The sequence below is a fragment of the Rhinopithecus roxellana genome, chromosome 12 (assembly GCF_007565055.1).
Source record: "Rhinopithecus roxellana isolate Shanxi Qingling chromosome 12, ASM756505v1, whole genome shotgun sequence".
NCBI lineage: Eukaryota > Metazoa > Chordata > Mammalia > Primates > Cercopithecidae > Rhinopithecus > Rhinopithecus roxellana.
In genome coordinates this window covers 29889591-29907223 of record NC_044560.1, presented here as the reverse complement: position 1 = coordinate 29907223, position 17633 = coordinate 29889591, and the positions used below count along the sequence as shown (strand labels likewise).

General features: G+C 58.1%; 1 protein-coding gene across 1 annotated transcript in view; it reads right to left on the bottom strand.

The window, feature by feature from the left end:
• CHD5 (chromodomain helicase DNA binding protein 5) overlaps positions 1-17205 on the bottom strand; it is a 67797-nt gene extending 50592 nt beyond the window's left edge. Inside the window, exons 1-5 of the mRNA XM_010357408.2 lie at positions 17084-17205; positions 8223-8402; positions 4335-4453; positions 3270-3508; positions 1036-1160 (exon numbers count right to left, since the gene is read on the bottom strand). Coding sequence (XP_010355710.2) covers positions 1036-1160; positions 3270-3508; positions 4335-4429 — 459 coding nt within the window. The 5' untranslated portion in view covers positions 4430-4453; positions 8223-8402; positions 17084-17205. The remainder of the gene's footprint in view (positions 1-1035; positions 1161-3269; positions 3509-4334; positions 4454-8222; positions 8403-17083) is intronic.
• Positions 17206-17633: the final 428 nt, after the last annotated feature.

The window sequence follows — 17633 nt, the reverse complement described above, 5'->3', positions numbered from 1 at the left end:
CTCAGACACTTCCCACAATTTCCACCTCTGAACAGCTCCCCAGGCCCTGCCCTCCATCCTGCCAAACTCCTAAACATCCTTCAAGGGGCAGCCCTAGGGACACCTCCTCCAAGGAGTCTTCCCAGATCTCTCCTTTACTGGACCTATCGTGACTGCCTGTGTGCCAGGTCTGGCCTGTCCCGTCTGACTGGTACATCACGGACTCTCCACCAGCAAACATGCCTGCCAGGTGACAAGTGCTATAGGACCATGGCCCGCCATGGCTGAGCAGAGGGCCTGGCACACAGTAGGTGCTCAATAAATATCTGCTAAGCTGAACTGGACCATCAGCTCCAGGGTGGGCCATACCTTCTCTCCACGCTCCCCTCCAGACCTGACACTGGCTTCTGCCAAGGGGCAGGGAAAGAGCTTCCAACTCCACCCCACTGCAGGGTGGGGGTGAGGTGAGGGAGGCAGCTACCTATGGGGGTGAGGAGGGTGAATGCCCCTCACACTCACAGAAAAAGGGGGGCCCCAAGGTTGAATAAGACCTGGGCTTAGCATCTGAGCCTAGGCCCAGAGCTGGCCCTGAGGACAGGAGGAGGTAACTGGGACTCCAGCCAGCCTGATCCTGCCCATATGCCACTTCTCTAGGGTCCAGCCCCATCCAACTACTCCCCCGAGAGCAGACCTGGGCGCTGGGCAGCCAGGCCCCACCAGGACAGATTCCTCCACCTGCTGCCCAAATGGAGCTACAGCTGTGGACAGCAGGAGGGTGAGCTCCCAGCTCAGGAGGGTGAGCCAGGGGAGCACTCGCTGCCCAGAGTCCAAGTCAGAAGGGTCCTTGGAAGGATTCAGTCTAAACCCCTCATCACACAAATGGAGAAACTGAGGTCCAGTACATCTGCACGTAGACTGGAAGGAGAGTAGGGGAGGGGTGCAACCTGCCCCAGCTAGTTTGTAATGAACTGAAGGCCCTCGCCTGGCCCCTGCGTGCTCACATGCAGACACACATGCTGCAAACGCACACACAAGTGCACACACGCACACACTTACTGAGGAGCCTTTCTTCCTCTTGTTGCTGATCCCTCCAAAGCGGAACTTGAGCCCGGCCATCTTTTTCCCTTTGCCCTTTTTCTTCCCATCTTTGGAGCCTTTGATCTTCTTCCTCACTCCAGGCCCTGAAAAACAGCGGTAATGATAGCCAACCACTGCCACCACTGATGGCCTGCTTCCTGCCATCATCTCACTGAGCTCCCGGTTACACAATAAGGAAAGGGTCATTTCTACCATCACCCCTTTTCAGACGAGATGCCTCTAGCTTGGAGAGGTGAAGCCCTTGCTTAAAATCACACAGTAAATGAGGCAAAAACCAGACGACGGCTCTGACCAGAGGCTGCTCCGACCACCTTGCTGCACCTCGTCCATGACCCACAGAAAAGTGGCTGTCTTGGGAGGAGCCCCTATACTGTCCCCAACCACCGAAAGGAGGCACCAGCCATCCCCCACAGCCAGCAGGGCCACTGAAGGCACAGCCACCCACCTGTGGTCCATGCCTGAGCCCCCAAAGGATGTCCTGGGGCCAAAAGGCCTTTGCCCACCTGCTAGCCAGGTAATGTTGGTCCCACCCAAGACTGCCCCACCTCTGCCAGTCAACCGCAGCAAGGGCCAGCAGGGTTGAGGCTGTTTTTATGGAGGTGGCCACAGGGCAATTAGCTACCCGGGGAGTAATGACCCGGAAAGGAAGGGGGGCCTGGAGGCAGGGATGCACACCCCACAGTGGCAGCCTCTCCCCAGGCCCTCCTCTGGCCACACCACACACAGGGACGTGGAGCTAGGAGCCCAGCTGCACCCTCCATGGCGCCATGGAAAATCTATTTCAATTTTCCAAGCTCTGAATAGGCAGCTCATGGAATCAATAGCTCAGCAGCTGGAGCCCGAGAGGAAACAAGAAAACAAGGCAGGCTGGGCCTACAGCGGCGGGCCGGGAGCCCCTCCCGAGATCCTGATGGCCCAGACACAGCAAGACAGGGAACAGACTCTGACCCCTGTCACTTCGCCCGCCAGCCTCCCTTCAAAGACTTGGCATGGTGGTATCAGACACAGCACTCCAGAAACTAAAGCTTCTTGGGGCTGAAAGAAGGGATCCCCAGAGCCCCCTCAGCCCCTTCCATCAAAACCCAAATCAGCAGGACACGGTGGTTCATGCCTGCAAGCCCAGCACTTTGGGAGGCTGAGGTGGGCGGATCACCTGAGGTCAGGAGTTCCAAGACCAGCCTGGCCAACACGGCGAAACCCCGTCTCTACTAAAAATACAAAGAATTAGCCAGGTGTGGTGGTGCACTCCTGTAATCCTAGCTACTCAGGAGGCTGAGGCAGGAAAATTACTTGACCCCAGAAGGCGGAGGTTGCAGTGAGCAGAGATCGTGCCACTGTACTCCAGCCTGGACGACAGAGTGAGAGTCTGTCAAAAAAAAAAAAAAAATCAGGGCACCCAGGAAAGCTGAGATGCAGGTGACTGACAGCCCCTGGGGAGATCAATGTCCCCAGCCTCCAAGAGGCCAGAAACCCCCACCCAGAAACCTCCCTCCCCAGGGCCTTCAAGTCACAGGGGGCCTCTGCTGTCCCCATCCTCCCCACCCAGACGCCCAGCCACTGAGGCAGAATTTGGATCTCGACCTCCTTCCAGGCCTGTCCCAGAACAGCCTCCCTGGGAAGCCAGACCTGGCCATGCCCAGTCCCTCCAACTCCTGCCTGCTTCCCCGATCCTAAAGCTGGAGAGGCAGGGCCTCCATGCTCCACGCTGGCCGAGGGCCTGGAGAACAACCCTGCACACAGTGGGTGTGCAGACAAGAGGGAGAGACGGGCTCAACTGGGGCCTCCTCCTCCTCCCCAGGAACAGCACAGGCTGAAACCCAAGAGCCTGCCAACTCTCAGAAACCGGGGCTGGAGTGGCTCCACTCTGTGTACCTCTGTTCTTGCCCTCCCTCCAGGCCCACGTCAGGGGCACCTCCTGGCTGGCCAGGCTCAAACCTCCCAAACCTCTGCCCACATCATCACCTCTGCTTCTCCACCAGCCCCAAAAGGTAGTCAGGCACAAAAGAGGCGAGGGATGCTGCCTCACTGCTGAGAAAGGACCGAGCAATCCAAGGTCACACAGGCACAGAGCCATCGATAAGGAGCACCCCAGTTGCCCCTCCCTGCCCACGTCTGCCCTGTGGTTTCTCCTATAGGGTCTGAGGGGGATCTCTTCCCAGCGGGACTAGGTGCCCACTCACCCCCAGCCTCACCTTTGCCCTCCTTGGTCTTGGCTTTGCGGATAAGCACAGGCTGGGGCACCTGCGGGGGGCTGACAGCTAGCGGAGGGGAGATGGTGACTGTCTCTACAGCCGCAGCCACTGCCGCCGCCGCAGCTGCTGCTGAGCTGCCCTTGAAGGGATTGTTGGCGCTGAACTCCCGCCACTTGGCACCCAGGACGGTCATCATTTTGGACATGGGAATCTTCGGGTTCTTCTTGGCAATGAGTGGCCTGTGGGGAAAGAGGCAGGAGGGTGAGGGCAGGGCCAGGTGAGATGAGAGGCCCACCCTAGCCCCGGCAGGACCCACCCCTCTGCCACGCATGCGATCTATGGCAGCAACCCCAGGTTCCAGATTAGAGAAACTATGCGGGAAACCCACTGACCACAGCCCACCCCCAAAACACCCCCACTTCCTGTCCACACCCACAGCCCACCCCCAAAACACCCCCGCTTCCTGGCCACACCCACAGCCCACCCCCAAAACACCCCCACTTCCTGGCCACACCCACAGCCCACCCCCAGAACACCCCCCGCTTCCTGTCCACACCCACAGCCCACCCCCAGAACACCCCCGCTTCCTGTCCACACCCACAGCCCACCCCCAGAACACCCCCGCTTCCTGGCCACACCCACAGCCCACCCCCAGAACACCCCCGCTTCCTGTCCACACAGTTGGTGATTTTCTCATCGGGTTTTCAGGCCTTGCAAGACTTGGGGGGCCACAGAGGGGCTACAGTTGGCCTCGGGGTCTCTGTCCCACCTCTACCAGAGCTGAGAGGCCATGGTGGTGAAAGACCCCCCAGGAAAGACTGGAACCACCTCCCCCAATGGGAAGAGACTCGAGGGCCCAGGGGCAGGGCCCACAAGGGAAGGCCTGGAGGTCTGTTAACATGAAGGGGTCCTGCCCCCTCCCTCCAGCTCCCCCAGGTTGCTGAGTCGGCCTGACAGAGCCCACCCCTACCACAGACACCTGGGCTTCATTCCTCCACCTCCCTCCCGACTTGGTACCACCAGAGGATGCTCTGGCCTTGAGAACAGCCTTGGTGCCTGGCCCACCTGAGGAACTGGCTGAAGGCCTTGTAGTTGGTCAGCGTGTGGTAGTCCTCCTCCGAGAACAGGTAGTCCACGTCGTCCAGGCCCCACTCAGCCATGAGCTGCCCCGAGGACTTGGGCTCCTGCAGAGACCCAGGCCAGAAGTAGAGTTGTTGAGGGGCCTTCTAACCTGTACCCCCATCCCTGCCTAGGAGGCTTCGGCACAGGGGAGAGAGGAGGGGTCCTGTCTGCAATGTAACTGGACCATTCTCACCCACCCTGGGAAACACTCAAGCCCTGCAGCCCCGCAGCCCCGCAGCTCCCAATCTGTGCCGTGTCTCAGATGCCAGCCCATGGGAGTGCAGGCAAAGTGTTCGATGTCAGGGTTTGGGGAGAGGCCATGTGTGTGCCCAGAGCCTCCAGAAAGGGAAATCAGCCAGGTGTGGGAAAGGAGACTGGACGCCTGAGACCAGGCCCCCATCCTGAGATAGGGCTGCCCAACCAGCCTCGGGACACCAGGGCATGACAACAGAACTCGCCCTCTGGGGGGACTGCATTCTGGGGATTTGGACAGCAGGACAGCATGGTGCCCTAAAGACAGGAAGACACCCCTGATAAGGATGCAGGGCCACAGGGCTTCCTAAGTCACTTTAGAAAGACATGAAGCCTCCAGGCCGGGGGTGATGGCTCACACCCATAATCTCAACATGTTGGGAGGCCAAGGCAGACAGATCATTTGAGGTCAGGAGTTCAAAATCAGCCTGGCCAACATGCTGAAACCCCGTCTCTACTAAAATACAAAAATTAGCTGGGTGTGTTGGTGTAATCCCAGCTATTCAGGAGCCTGAGGAAGGAGAATCACTTGAACTCAGGAGGCGGAGGTTGCAGTCAGCTGAGCTGGCGCCACTGCACTCCAGCCTGGGTGGCAGAGCGAGATTCTGTCTCAAAAAAAAAAAAAGACATGAAGCCTCCCCAGGGTGCCAGGTATAGCCATGTCAGCCCCTGTGAAGGACAGGACACTGCCAGTTTCCAGTGAAAGGAAAGTATACTCTGCTGGGGCAGGGGCATGGGACAATGGGCCAGCTGGGGACAGAGCCCTGAGAGGGTCCAACTATTGCTGAGGCCTGGGGTGGGGGAACATCCCAGGGGCACAGTGTGTTCTCAAGAGAGCTAGCCCAGGGGTCAGGTGACCAGATGAACAGGCAGCCCGGGCTGGCAGGGCTCAGAAACGGAGGTGCTGGCTGTGGGCATGGGCTGGTTCTGATCCTGGCTCTACCACATACCAGTGGTGAGAGGTGGACAAGTTACTTAACTTTCCTGCCTCAGTTTCCCCATCTGTAAAATGAAGATAATGGTATACTGCCTTGCAGAACAGAATGAGTTAGTGCAGGTGCTTGGAACAGGGTGTGTCAAAATGTGTTAGTAATTGTTAGCACCCAACCCACCTGCCTTCCTCCTTCCCCAACATCCCACAGGTAGTCCACGTCGTCCAGGCCCCACTCAGCCATGAGCTGCCCCGAGGACTTGGGCTCCTACAGAGACCCAGGCCAGAAGTAGAGTTGTTGAGGGGCCTTCTAACCTGTACCCCCATCCCTGCCTAGGAGGCTTCGGCACAGGGGAGAGAGGAGGGGTCCTGTCTGCAATGTAACTGGACCATTCTCACCCACCCTGGGAAACACTCAAGCCCTTCTTCCAGGCAGCCCTGAGCTGCCCCTACTCAACCTGATACATTAAGCCAATCAGTACACACCACTCCTAGGCCAAAGTCTGGTCAGGCCAGTCATGTCTTAAGCCAGTCCAATCAGGGGAATGCTGGTCTCCTGCTTGCACACCTGGACATGGGAGGCCTGCTCTCCCTCCTGCTGGAGGGGACCAAGAAGCCCCGAGCTGCTGCTGCCCTCATTCTCAGCCACAAGAGTGCTCAGCCACGGGGGTGTCTGGCCTAAGCCCAACACTGACACAGCAGAGGCAGGTTAATGATGCAAAGAAACAGCCTCTGATAACACCACTGGGTCCTACAACCCCAATGCCCCTTGCCTCTCAGTTCTCAGGGCCCTGATTCCACACATCCCTCTACTACCCAGGCCCCGGAGCTGGGCTTCTGCTCCTGCAAAAGAAGGCTGCCCTGAGCATCTCCCAGCACTGAGAACCAGTCTGCCTGTCCAGGCTATGAGAGGCCTCCAGAGCCCATTCTTGCCTCCTGTTCTGTGACAGCTCAGAGAAGTCCCCAGACGAGGCCCCCTCTGTGGCTGACCTGCCCCCATGGACACACATAGCTGTTCCTGATGGCACACGGACCCCTTGGCCCCCACCCAGGACAGCAGAGCAGCAGGTCAGCGAGGGGATGATACTGTTATGGGGTGACCCTGAATCACTCCCTTAAGTGAAGCTTTCAGAACTGCCAACCCTGCAGCAGTGATCTGTCTCCGGTGACTCACAACACTCCACTGACTCCCGAAATCACCCCGGGTGTCAGGACACCGCCAGGAAGAATCGCTCCTCCTCCGGCACCTCCCAACTTCAGTTATTCACATTCATGATTTCCGCCTCACCCAACAGCAACTGTACTAATATTTACAGAGCGTTTATCTTTAAATCCACGGCCAGCCCAAACTGAGCCTCGGTGTCTCATAAAAGAACAAAGGGAGCACAGTGTTCCTGGATGGCACTGTCACTCGCCCGCTGCCTGTCCACCAGCCTCACCCCTGGCCTCTCCGCCTCCCCAAGGAGCCCCAAGGTGCAGCCTCTGAGACTTCAGAGCACCTCAGCATGACCATAAAGGCCTGGCTTACTTCACATCATTTCCCATGTTCCTGGGGACGCTGGGCCCAGGGGAGAGCTGGCCCATCTCTGTAACTGCTGTGCCCTGCATGCACTAGGAGACTCTGAGAATGCCTGCTTGGGCAGGATTTCAGGACACAAGTTCCCTTCCTACCATAAACAAAGCTGTCCAGCACTTCTTGTGGCAAAGAATCCATTTGTTGTTTTATTTTCCCAAATCGCTCCAAGCAAGAGGTTCCTGACACTAAACTGGAGCTCACACTATCTATCACTCTCCCCAGAAATAGCTGCTCACTCGTGCGGGCAAGCTGTTGGCAGAGCAGCCAGTACATCAGCAAGATGCTGCACGATCTCCGCCACTGAGCCCTAAATTTCATCTATCCTTACTGTGTGTGCACACACGCACACACGAGAGCACACACGCTCATGGCTCCATCTTCAGGTCAGGTGGGAAAGGACACTCTGGCCCTTCGGACTCAGGCTCTCAAGTTAGAAGGCAGAGAACAGGCGGGGCGCAATGGCTCACGCCTATAATCCCAACACTTTGGGAGGCTGAAGCAGATGGATCACCTGAGGCCAGGAGTTCAAGACCAGTCTGGCCAACATGGCTAAACCCCATCTCTACTAAAAATACAAAAGTTAGCTGGGCGTGGTGATGCGTGCCGGTAGTACCAGCTACTTGGAAGGCTAAGGCAGGAGCCACTGCACTCCAGTCTGGGCAACAGAGCAAAACTCCATCTAAAAAAAAACAAAAACAAAAAACAGGCTGGGCACTGTGGCTCATGCCTGTAATTCCAGCACTTTGGGAGGCTGAGGCAGCTGGATCACGAGGTCAAGAGATGGAGACCATCCTGGTCAACATGGTGAAATCCCATCTCCACTAAACATACAAAAATTAGCCAGGCATGGTGGCATGCACCTGTAGTCCCAGCTACTTGGGAGGCTGAGGCAGGAGAATCACTTGAATCTGGGAGGCAGAGGTTGCAGTGAGCGGAGGTCGCGCCACTGCACTCCAGCCTGGCAACAGAGCGAGACTCCATCTCACAAAAGAAAAAAAAACCATATAGGCAAGAGGCTCTGCCCCTCCAAGGGAATGTCCCTCTGTCCCCCCAGCCAGGCCTCCATAGTCACCTTTAAACATCCGTCATCATTATCATCCTCATCCTCATCCTTCTTTTTTCGCTTGGCTTTTTTCTCCTTCTTGTCCTTGAGCTTCTTCTTCTTCTTTTTATTTGGGGAGTAGTCACTACCCTCACTCTCCGACTTCTCTTCCAGATCCTCTTCATTCTCCGATAGCTCATCATTGCTTCCCTGGAAAAGAAGGGGGACAGTGAGGGCAACAGAGGCCTCACAAACATCCAGAGTCCTGGGTGGCAGGATGGCCCTGAAAGCTACCTCCTGGCCCACGCTGGGGATCGGTCATCGTAAGTGACCACTGCTCACAGCTCAACCCCAAAGCCCAGCCAAAGGGGCAACCCCAAGCCAGCCTAAGCCAAGTCTTGTCCCCAGGGTCTACGCCACAGGAAGCAGTAGAGCCTGCAGATGAGGCAAGGTGAGGCTCTGGTGAGAGCAGGCTTCTCCATCGGCAAGCTCAGCTTGGCCCACTCCGGCAGCCCTGCGGGTGAACTCAGGCTCTGCTTCAGTCATCATCGGGCTTCTATGGACTTTGGAGGCTGAACCAGTTTTACATGACGGGGCATGGACCCAGGAGCCGGCGTTGGAGGATGTGGTCCCAGAATCAAAAAGTGAAGTGCACAGGAAGAGCCCCAGCCAGAGAAGGGCCCAAGCCAGAGAAGAAAAAGCCCCAGCCAGGGAAGGACCTCAGCAAAAGAAGAAAGAGCCCCAAGCCCCACCCAGGGAAGAAAGAGCCCCAGCCAAGGAAGAAAGAGCCCCAGCCAGGGAAGGGCCCCAGCCAGAGAAGGGCCCCAGCCAGGGAAGGGCCCCAGCCAAAGAAGGGCCCCAACCGGAGAAGGGCCATTGCATCTCAGGTCCCCGCGCCGCAGCTCTCTGCTTAAGTTCACATCCCATGGAACTGCGTTCGTCAGGTGAAACCTGTAATTAATGCAGCGTGCACATCCCAGTTTTCTCCATGTGCGGACTCTGCAGACACTGCTATGGATGGATGGCACAAGCCCACCTTCCCCCACTTCCATCCCAGCCTGGCCTCTTCCTCTCCATACGAGACAAGGTAATTTAGGCAGCTCTTAAGCTTAGCTTCCTTGATTTAGTTTCCTGTCTGTACAGGCAGAAAATGGCTCATTTATATGGAGATAAGGGCGTTTACAACCACAGCACCCCACGAGAGAGGTGCTGCCCCTCGGAGAAAGTGGTTTACTTGCGGCCTTTAGAGATGCAAGTCGCAAGTCTACTGGCGAAGCCCTCCACAGCCACTTCCCAGGGAGGGGCCGGGCAGCAGGGCCATGATCCCCGCTGTGCGCAGGGCTTGCTATGCACAGGACTGCCATTAACTGTTTTCAGGGTGAGCAGGGAGAGGCAAGGGATGAGATGAAGAGAGAACCAGAGAGATAAAAAATGAGCTCAGGAAACAGCAGTGGCAGGGAGGGAGGATGGAGGAAAGAGGGAGGGAGGGAGAGAAGAAGGGAGGGAGAAGGAAAGGAAAGGGTGGCAGAAGGAAAGAGAATGAGGCGGCAGCAAAGGCAGGGGGCCTCCCTGGATAGTCTTGGGAGGCTCCTAGCCCGCCTCTGCCCTTTCAGGCCACACTGTCAAAACGGGATGACCTGTCTTTTCCCAGGAGAGTGGCTCCAAACAGGCACATCCAACAGTTAGTGGAGAGGGAGGTGGTCACTGAAGGGGGAGGTGAGGGCCCCCTCCTCTAAGATCCGGCTGGGAAGCACCCCCTCCAACAGGCTGCCTGCACTTCCCCACTCTCCTGGAAGCCCCGCTCCCTCTCCCCTGCCCGCCAACCTCCCTGTTCCCAAACCTCTTAGCCCATTAAGCCGCCAGAGTCAGCGGCGCTGCCAGCTGCCAGGCAGCAGGGCCTCTGTGCTCTTTGCTTTTCCGGAACCCGGGTGTTTCCGGGAATACTGACGCGGCCACTGGCTGGGAGCCTACTCTCAAGGCTGGAGGAGATGCTGGGCCCTGGAGCCACAGCTCCCAGGCTCAGCCTCAGTCCTTTGGGGAGGTGGAGGTCAGACAGTGATGTCCATGTCCCCTTGAGGGAGTCAGAGTTTGGCCAGCTTCAAGAGACCGGCCTTCAGGAGATCTGAGAGACACGCTCTCCCGCAGCCCTCACCCCAGCAAAGGTAAGGACAAGGGACAGAGGCCGCCATGAACTTCAGCACCACGAACAGAGGCTGGGGGCTGGACGGAGGAAGGGGCCCTGGGGGCCTTCAGCTGCCAGAGAACAAACCCCACAAACCCACCGAGCGTGAAGTCGGGGGACCCATGGTTAATCCTGCATGGCCTGCCTGTGAGTCCCAGGCTCCCCAGGGAGGCTCTGCCCCCTGCAAGCCTGAGACGTGGGCAAGTCGCTGTGGCAACCTAACCTCAGCTTCATCGTCTGTGAACTGGGGATGCCAGAAAGGATGGAAACAGGGAGACTGTAAGAAAATGCCTTGAGGCTGAGCGCGGTGGCCCACGCTTGAAATCCCAGCACTTTGAGAGGCCAAGGTGGGTGGATCACCTGAAGTTGGGAGTTCAAGACTAGCCTGACCAACATGGAGAAACTCTGTCTCTACTAAAAAAAAACACAAAATTAGCCGGGCATGGTGGCGCATGCCTGTAATTCCAGCTACTCAGGAGGCTGAGGCAGAAGAATCACTTGAACCTGTGAGGCAGAGGTTGCAGTGAGTCAAGGTCGCGCCACTGCACTCCAGCCTGGGCAATAAGAGTGAAACTCCGTCTCAAAAAAAAAAAAGAAAGAAAAGAAAAGAAAAGAAAATGCCTTGAACATCTCTGACATGGGAGAAACCTAAGCACAGAGAAGCAGTGCTCTGAGCCGGGGTGGGGCAGGGTGCACGACGGGACGTGCACCCAGGTCTCTAGGGCTGGGCCGCCTTGCCGTGTCCTGGGCAGGGGACTCGGCCAAGCCAGAGCAGGCTGCAGTGAGAATGACCCTTTTCCCCTGACACCACCACACCCACGCGTAGACCCCAGAGGCCGCTGTGATTCTGATGATGCCCAGAAAATGCCCAAACGACCCATCATGACCCCAGCTCTGCTTGGAAGCCAAAGGTACAGCCAGGATGACAAGCTGGAGGGGACACATCAGAGTCACCCCCACATTTCTGCTGTCGGAATTGGGTTCAAGCTAACTGCACAGAGGCTGCCAGCAGCTGCGCAGCAGCACGATACAGAGGGAGCAGAACCCGGACAAGAAGGGGCTACTGTGGCAACATCTGTGGGGCGCCGACCCGGCATCTGATGACAAGCAGGCCCCTTGACGACCTGCAGGGGAGACCAGGAGTGGCGGCCCAGGGAGAGCCGGAGGGAGGGAGGGATAGGGAGGGGAAGGCACCTCCAGCAGCCTCCACTGTCTGGCAGGAGCAGCAGCGCACACCAGCTTGGGAGAATAGGGCTGGCAGAAGGCCATGAGCCCGGCACTGACAGAAGGCTCACCCAGTGTCCACTCAGAGTTAAGTGGCAGGGCAGGAGGGCACAGATCCTTGGTACGGAACGGGCTCAGGTAACGTCGGGCATGTCTGTTGCCCACCTGTGGCCCCTGCCCTGCTGTCACCCACTGGGGCTCAGGCAAGCCAGCAAAGCCCTCATTTCTTGGAAGCAGGTGCACTTCTCTCCCTCCTCCATCCGCCTGCACTGGGGAGAGTCCAGTTGAAGAGAAGGGTCTGACTCCTAAGTCCCCACCTGCCTCCCCTGCCCTGAGCCTCTGCCCTGCCTCCACCACATGGATCCCCCATAGCTGGGCCTCCCATCTGCACCAGATCTCATCGGAGCCCTCCTCCCCTACCAGGGGCTGGCTGAGGGTGACGGTGCAGGGCAGAACCCTGCATCCAGCTGTTTTGACACTCTAGAACTAGGCCTCCTTTTTGTGGTGTTTTTCCAAAATCTCTCCTTGCAGAGAAAGCTGCAAATAGTTCTGAAAACACCTAGCAGAGCAGTGGCCCATCAGCGGGACCTGGAGGGATGAAGCATCATCCAGTGGCAAGAAGAGAAGCAATGATCAAGAACCAGAGATAGATTCGCAGTTCAGTATCTGAAAACATACAGAGAGGCTCATAGACCAGGCCACATGCGGGGGAGGAGACACAGACACAGACCAGTAATTCCCTAACTAAGCCCCCGAACCAACCCAGCCCTAAGGTTTGAGGGCCATCAAACCACACTGCAGGCATGAAGATCCAGATGACAGTTGGCCTTCGACCTGGGCACTGACCTTTCGGCTACAGCAGCCTTAGGTGTGACTACAGGGGACGCTCCATCAGCTAGCAGAAGAGTCTTAGTGGATGTGGAGTCCCCACATGGAATCCACCTGCAAAGCTGCCTTGAATGTTATGCCCAGCCTATGTGTGCCAGGAGGCAGGGGCAGGCAGGAGGGGTCTCTGCTCTGAGCCCCCACCCTGCTGAAGGCACAGCATGCGATCAGGCCCTGGGGATCCCAATGGACAGTCCCGCCACCCTTCCTCCTTCCCAGCTCCGCAGATGCTTCTTGGCGGAGGCCTCCCACCTCCATCTCCCTTCCCTCTAGGCCCGATGCTCCGAACACACACCGCATCTCCTGAAAAAGGAGACATTTAAACTCAAAAGGAAGGGTGCAGAGAGTCGGTCATTCTCCATTTGGGGTCCTTCAAGATTGAGAGGGAAAAGGGAAGAATGAAATAGGAGCCTTCCCATTCACGAGTGTTATAAACAGTTATAATTTAGCACTGAATAATTGGTTGCTATGGTAACCGCTGCAGTACAGGTTGAAATCATTTCTCCCTCCTGCGCTCGCTAGGGTCTGACAGGGAGCTTCATCTACATATGCTCAGGTTCCGGCTGCAGCCCGGTTATTTTATGTAAATCAGAATCCATGACTTGCTGCTGGCCTCCCCCCACCAACAAACTGCGGCTTGCAGGCCCACCTGCCCTGGTCCCTTCGCCCCGTCATATTGGAGCCACCTGGTTGGAGGCAGGGAGGGGCAGAGGGGTGAAATCCCCTTGCCTTTATCCTGGGGTCCCAAGTCTGCCAGGCAGGTGGGCAAGGGGGCACCCGGCAGCTGGGCCACAGCATGCTCCAGACCCCCTAAGATCTGACAGCTGGCCCGAGCCAGGCTCTCAAACGCAGGGGAGGGGGCACCTCCGGAGGCCTCTTGTCCATCCCAGCCCCCTTCCCCTTCCAAGAACCAGAACTGCATCTCAGCAGAGAGAAGGAGAGAGGGTGAGGAAGGGGTGGAGCGAATGAAAGAGAGGGAGGGAAATAAGGGGAGAGGGGGAAGAGAGAAAAGAGGGCTAAGGAGAGAGAGGAGATGCCGAGAGGTTACCAAGGTGGAAACCAAGCACAGGCCAGAGGGAAGGACCAAGTCTGAGGCCCAGAGAGAGACAGACAGGCAAGAGCCAGAGAGAGATGGGGACCTGGACAAAAACCAAAAACATATTTTCAGAGAAAGAAGCGGGAGGGAAGACCTGGGCCAGTTGGAAAAGGGAAGGCTCAGCGTGATCATCACTCTGGGAATAAGAGTTGGAGAACCAGCCCTCCCAGGCCTCAAAGACCACCTGGTCCCCAGCCCCCAGGCCTCGCCACTGTCCAGACGCTGCCCACCCCCCAAGCCTCCTTCCTAGCCAGGGCTGGGGCTGTACCCTGAGCCCAGGATCGGGGAGGGGAGCCAGCCCTACCTGGGGGGGACGGGGGCTTCCATAGGTCTCTGCTGCACCCCACTGGTTCCTTCATCTGCGTTTGGGAGCCAGGCTCACCCAGCACAGTGGCCTGAGACCCAGGCCCAGGTGACACTGCCCCTCTTGGCCTAGACTCCCACCCAGCTTCTAACTCAGAGGAGGTAGGCAGGGGGTGCACAGGTAGGAGTCCCTGCCATGGACCATGAGGGCCTCAGGGTCCTAAAATCCACATCGCCCCAAGCCCATGGAGCCCAGGTGTGAGGAGTGAGGGCGGGGACAGCAGCAGAGCAAGATTTCACAGCCTCTGCCAGACAGTCTCAGTGCCTCCATCCCAGGGCCTTGCAGCCCCAGAGCCATCTACCCCCTAGGGGCCCAGCATAAGGACCGACCTCTGGGGCCAGGGGGCAGCAGCGACAGCAGCAGAAGAGGAGGGCAGGGGCTGCAGCAGGGAATTCAGGGAGCCCCTCACCAAAGGAGATGGCTTACAGCCTCTTCTTCCCTGGCGGACCCTCCAGGCACACAATTCCCGCTTCCCCTGTCCTATCTCCACTTCCCCATCAAATAACAGGGACAGGGAGCTTTACCCTCTTTGAGACCCCAGGGAAGATGCAGGAGCCTCAGAGCATAGGCCTGGGAGTCTCTGGGGCATGATGGGCCAGGCAGGAGCCTCGACAATCAGCTCCACAGACCCGGGTGCCCCCTTCACCTCACAAATCCTCCCCATGCAGCCCCCATGCTGGCCCAGTGGTAAGGGGGGGTTCCTGGGAAGGGACAGACACACATCCATCCCCGACGCTGTGCCAGATGGGGCACAGAGCTAAGGGGCAACAGAGAAGGCCGGCAGAATCGGGCAGAGGGGTGAGGGTCTCTCCAGGGGAAGACAGGGTGGTACACACACAGTCACATGCACACACCCGTGTGCACAGAGGACCAGAAAGGCCTGGATCGGCTGCAAACCAGGTGGGGGTGGGGGCAGGGGCTTGGGGCAGCAGCAGCGGGGATGCCGCACAGGCTGTGGACCAGGGGGCCATGGGGCATGGTCAAGGCACACTCAGGAAGCTTTCCCAGGAGAACCCAGGGCTGCAGGGGCCCGGCAAGGCAGAGGCCGGGAGAGGAGGGCCAGTAGGAGGTGGGTGAGAGGTGCTGACCGCCGCCCCCAGTAAAGAGCACAGGGGCAGGACACACCTGGGGCAGCTCTGACCAGAGGGGTGGGGCCAACACCTCCCAGCCCCATCCTTTCCATGGCAGTCCCTGAGCTCCGTGAGGACCAAGGACACAGTCCAGGGCAGGCTCTGCCCTCCCAACGTCCCCAGGCTGACACCCAGACCAGAGGAGGAACCGCAGGCTGCAGGTAGAGTTCAGAGCCCTTCAAAATGCCTCCAAGTCCCCAAACAAGCCAGGGAGGTGGAAATGGGACACAGATCCGAGGCCCAGAGGTGAAGGCAGGGACCCTCACCCCCTGCCACCACCATCTCTCCTTCCCCCAGGGCTCTGCTGCTGCCTCTGGCCTGGCCCTGGAGCTGCCAGGGGAGCCTGCCAGGCTGTCATGTCACATCAGTCCCTCCTCTGCTCAAAGCCTTCCAGTGATTGCACCTTGTTCATGGGACAAGAGACCCATAGTGCACCCCCCGCAACAGGCCCTCCCGAAACCCTCACAGTAGGGAGCATCTCCAGTCTGGGACAAACGCCCCAAACCCACCCCTAGGCTCTTCTGGCAGCCACCTCCCCCATCTCACTCTGCAGGGAGGCCTAGATCCAGGCCCAGTGCTGCCAAGGGCACCCCCTTAGCATTAGCACCTCACCCCAACACCACTGCACCTCACCAGCTACCTCCCTGGGCCTCTCACTTGCAAGGTGGGGCCAGCCCAGTCCCTTCTAGGCAGGGGGAAAGAAAGGTGGAGAGCTGGCCTCAGGTCCCCCCGGGGCAGGCGGGAGGGGAGAAACACGCCTGGCAGGGGCGACTGGTGCAGCTGACAGCCCTGGGTTCAGATCTCAGTACCGCCACTGTGTCACTGTGTGACCTTGAGCCAGGGCAACTCTGAGCCCCTGCTCTCATCTGTGAAGTGAGGTGCCTGCTGTTGCTCTCAACATAGGGTGGCTTGGAGGATCAGAGAAGATACCCAGAAGGAAGCCAAAAACATACAGTGAGGAAATGGCAGAGACCTCAGTGTGCCAGTGCAAGTAGGAAGGACTTAAAGCTGCAAACTCGCCTCAGTTTCCCCATCTGCCAACTGGCGATCGTCCTTCGCATGCCACCAATTTCCAGGGCTGGTCATGAGGATCAAGTGAGCCCGCGTGAAGCACAGAGAAGCACGCACGGAATGTGTCAGCAGCGTGGGAAGACAAGGGACGTGTTCGCACCGTCACACCCCGCCAACCAGAGGCAGCGGAGCGTGCGGCAGCCTCGCCCATCCAGAACCAGCCGAGAACCAGGGAGAAAGTGATGGGAATGCAGAGGTCACCTGCAGGTGACTGTCCCTAAACGGGGCCTTGCTTCTCTTCTCCAACTGACCCCACTTTCTTCAGGTTTCAGTTTAGAGGGACGGAGGCAGCTATGGAGCAGGGAGCGGGGCAGGGAGGTGGGGAGGCACCGTGGCGACAGAGTCTGGCCCTGTCCCCACATAGGATAGGATAACGGGAGGAAGGAAAAATGACGCTCTGACATCCCGCTCCAGAAACAGGATAGCTCACCAACGTCTTAAAAAGGCTTCTGTTCGGCCGGGCGTGGTGGCTCAAGCCTGTAATCCCAGCACTTTGGGAGGCCGAGACGGGCAGATCACGAGGTCAGGAGATCGAGACCATCCTGGCTAACACGGTGAAACCCCATCTCTACTAAAAAAAAAAAAATACAAAAAACTAGCCGGGCGAGGTGGCCGGCACCTGTAGTCCCAGCTACTCGGGAGGCTGAGGCAGGAGAATGGCGTAAACCCGGGAGGCGGAGCTTGCAGTGAGCTGAGAACCGGCCACTGCACTCCAGCCCAGGCGACAGAGCGAGACTCCGTCTCAAAAAAAAAAAAAAAAAAAGGCTTCCGTGCACAACGCTTCGTATCAGAAACTGGTTATGGCGTTCTTCATCAAACTCAGCTCTCAGAAACCCTCGAACTCCAAGGTCCAGGGACCCCAGCCCTCCTCTGCGGCCAGGCAGACACAGCCACAACCCCACCTGACCCCAACTCGCCGGCACAGGTGCTGCCTCTCACCTCTTTCTTCTTCCGCTTCCCTTTACACTTGTTTTCCTTGAGCTTCTTGGGTTTCTTCTTCTTAGGAAGGCTCACGGGCTCCACAGGGAAAAAGTCATCGAAGCCTTCAAGACCACCATCTTCTTCTTCTGGAAAAATCAGAAGGTGGCAGCGGTTACTCCTGAGCTTCCTCCAGGATAGCCCTGAAGACACAGCGCCAGCCCTGGGGATGCTGGGACCCCGGACACCCAACTGTGCCAGGTCACAGCCACCCTGCTCTCCCCAGACCCGGTGAAGTGGGAGAACACAGGACAGGAGCCCCAGCTCTAGGGACCGTGTGACATCACCTCACCTCCTGGCCTTTCCTTCCCTCCTCTGTAATGGGACAATAACCACCGGGCCCTGACAGGACAGCGTTCAGAAAACTGAACCTCCACGAACAACAAATAGAACTGCCTTGTTGCCGTCACTGCCCGAGAAACAGAGCGTCTCTACCAGGAAGGAGTCGGGGCTGACAGAGCAGAGCACAGACCTCAGTGAGGCCCACCTCTCCCCTCCACAGAGAGGACCA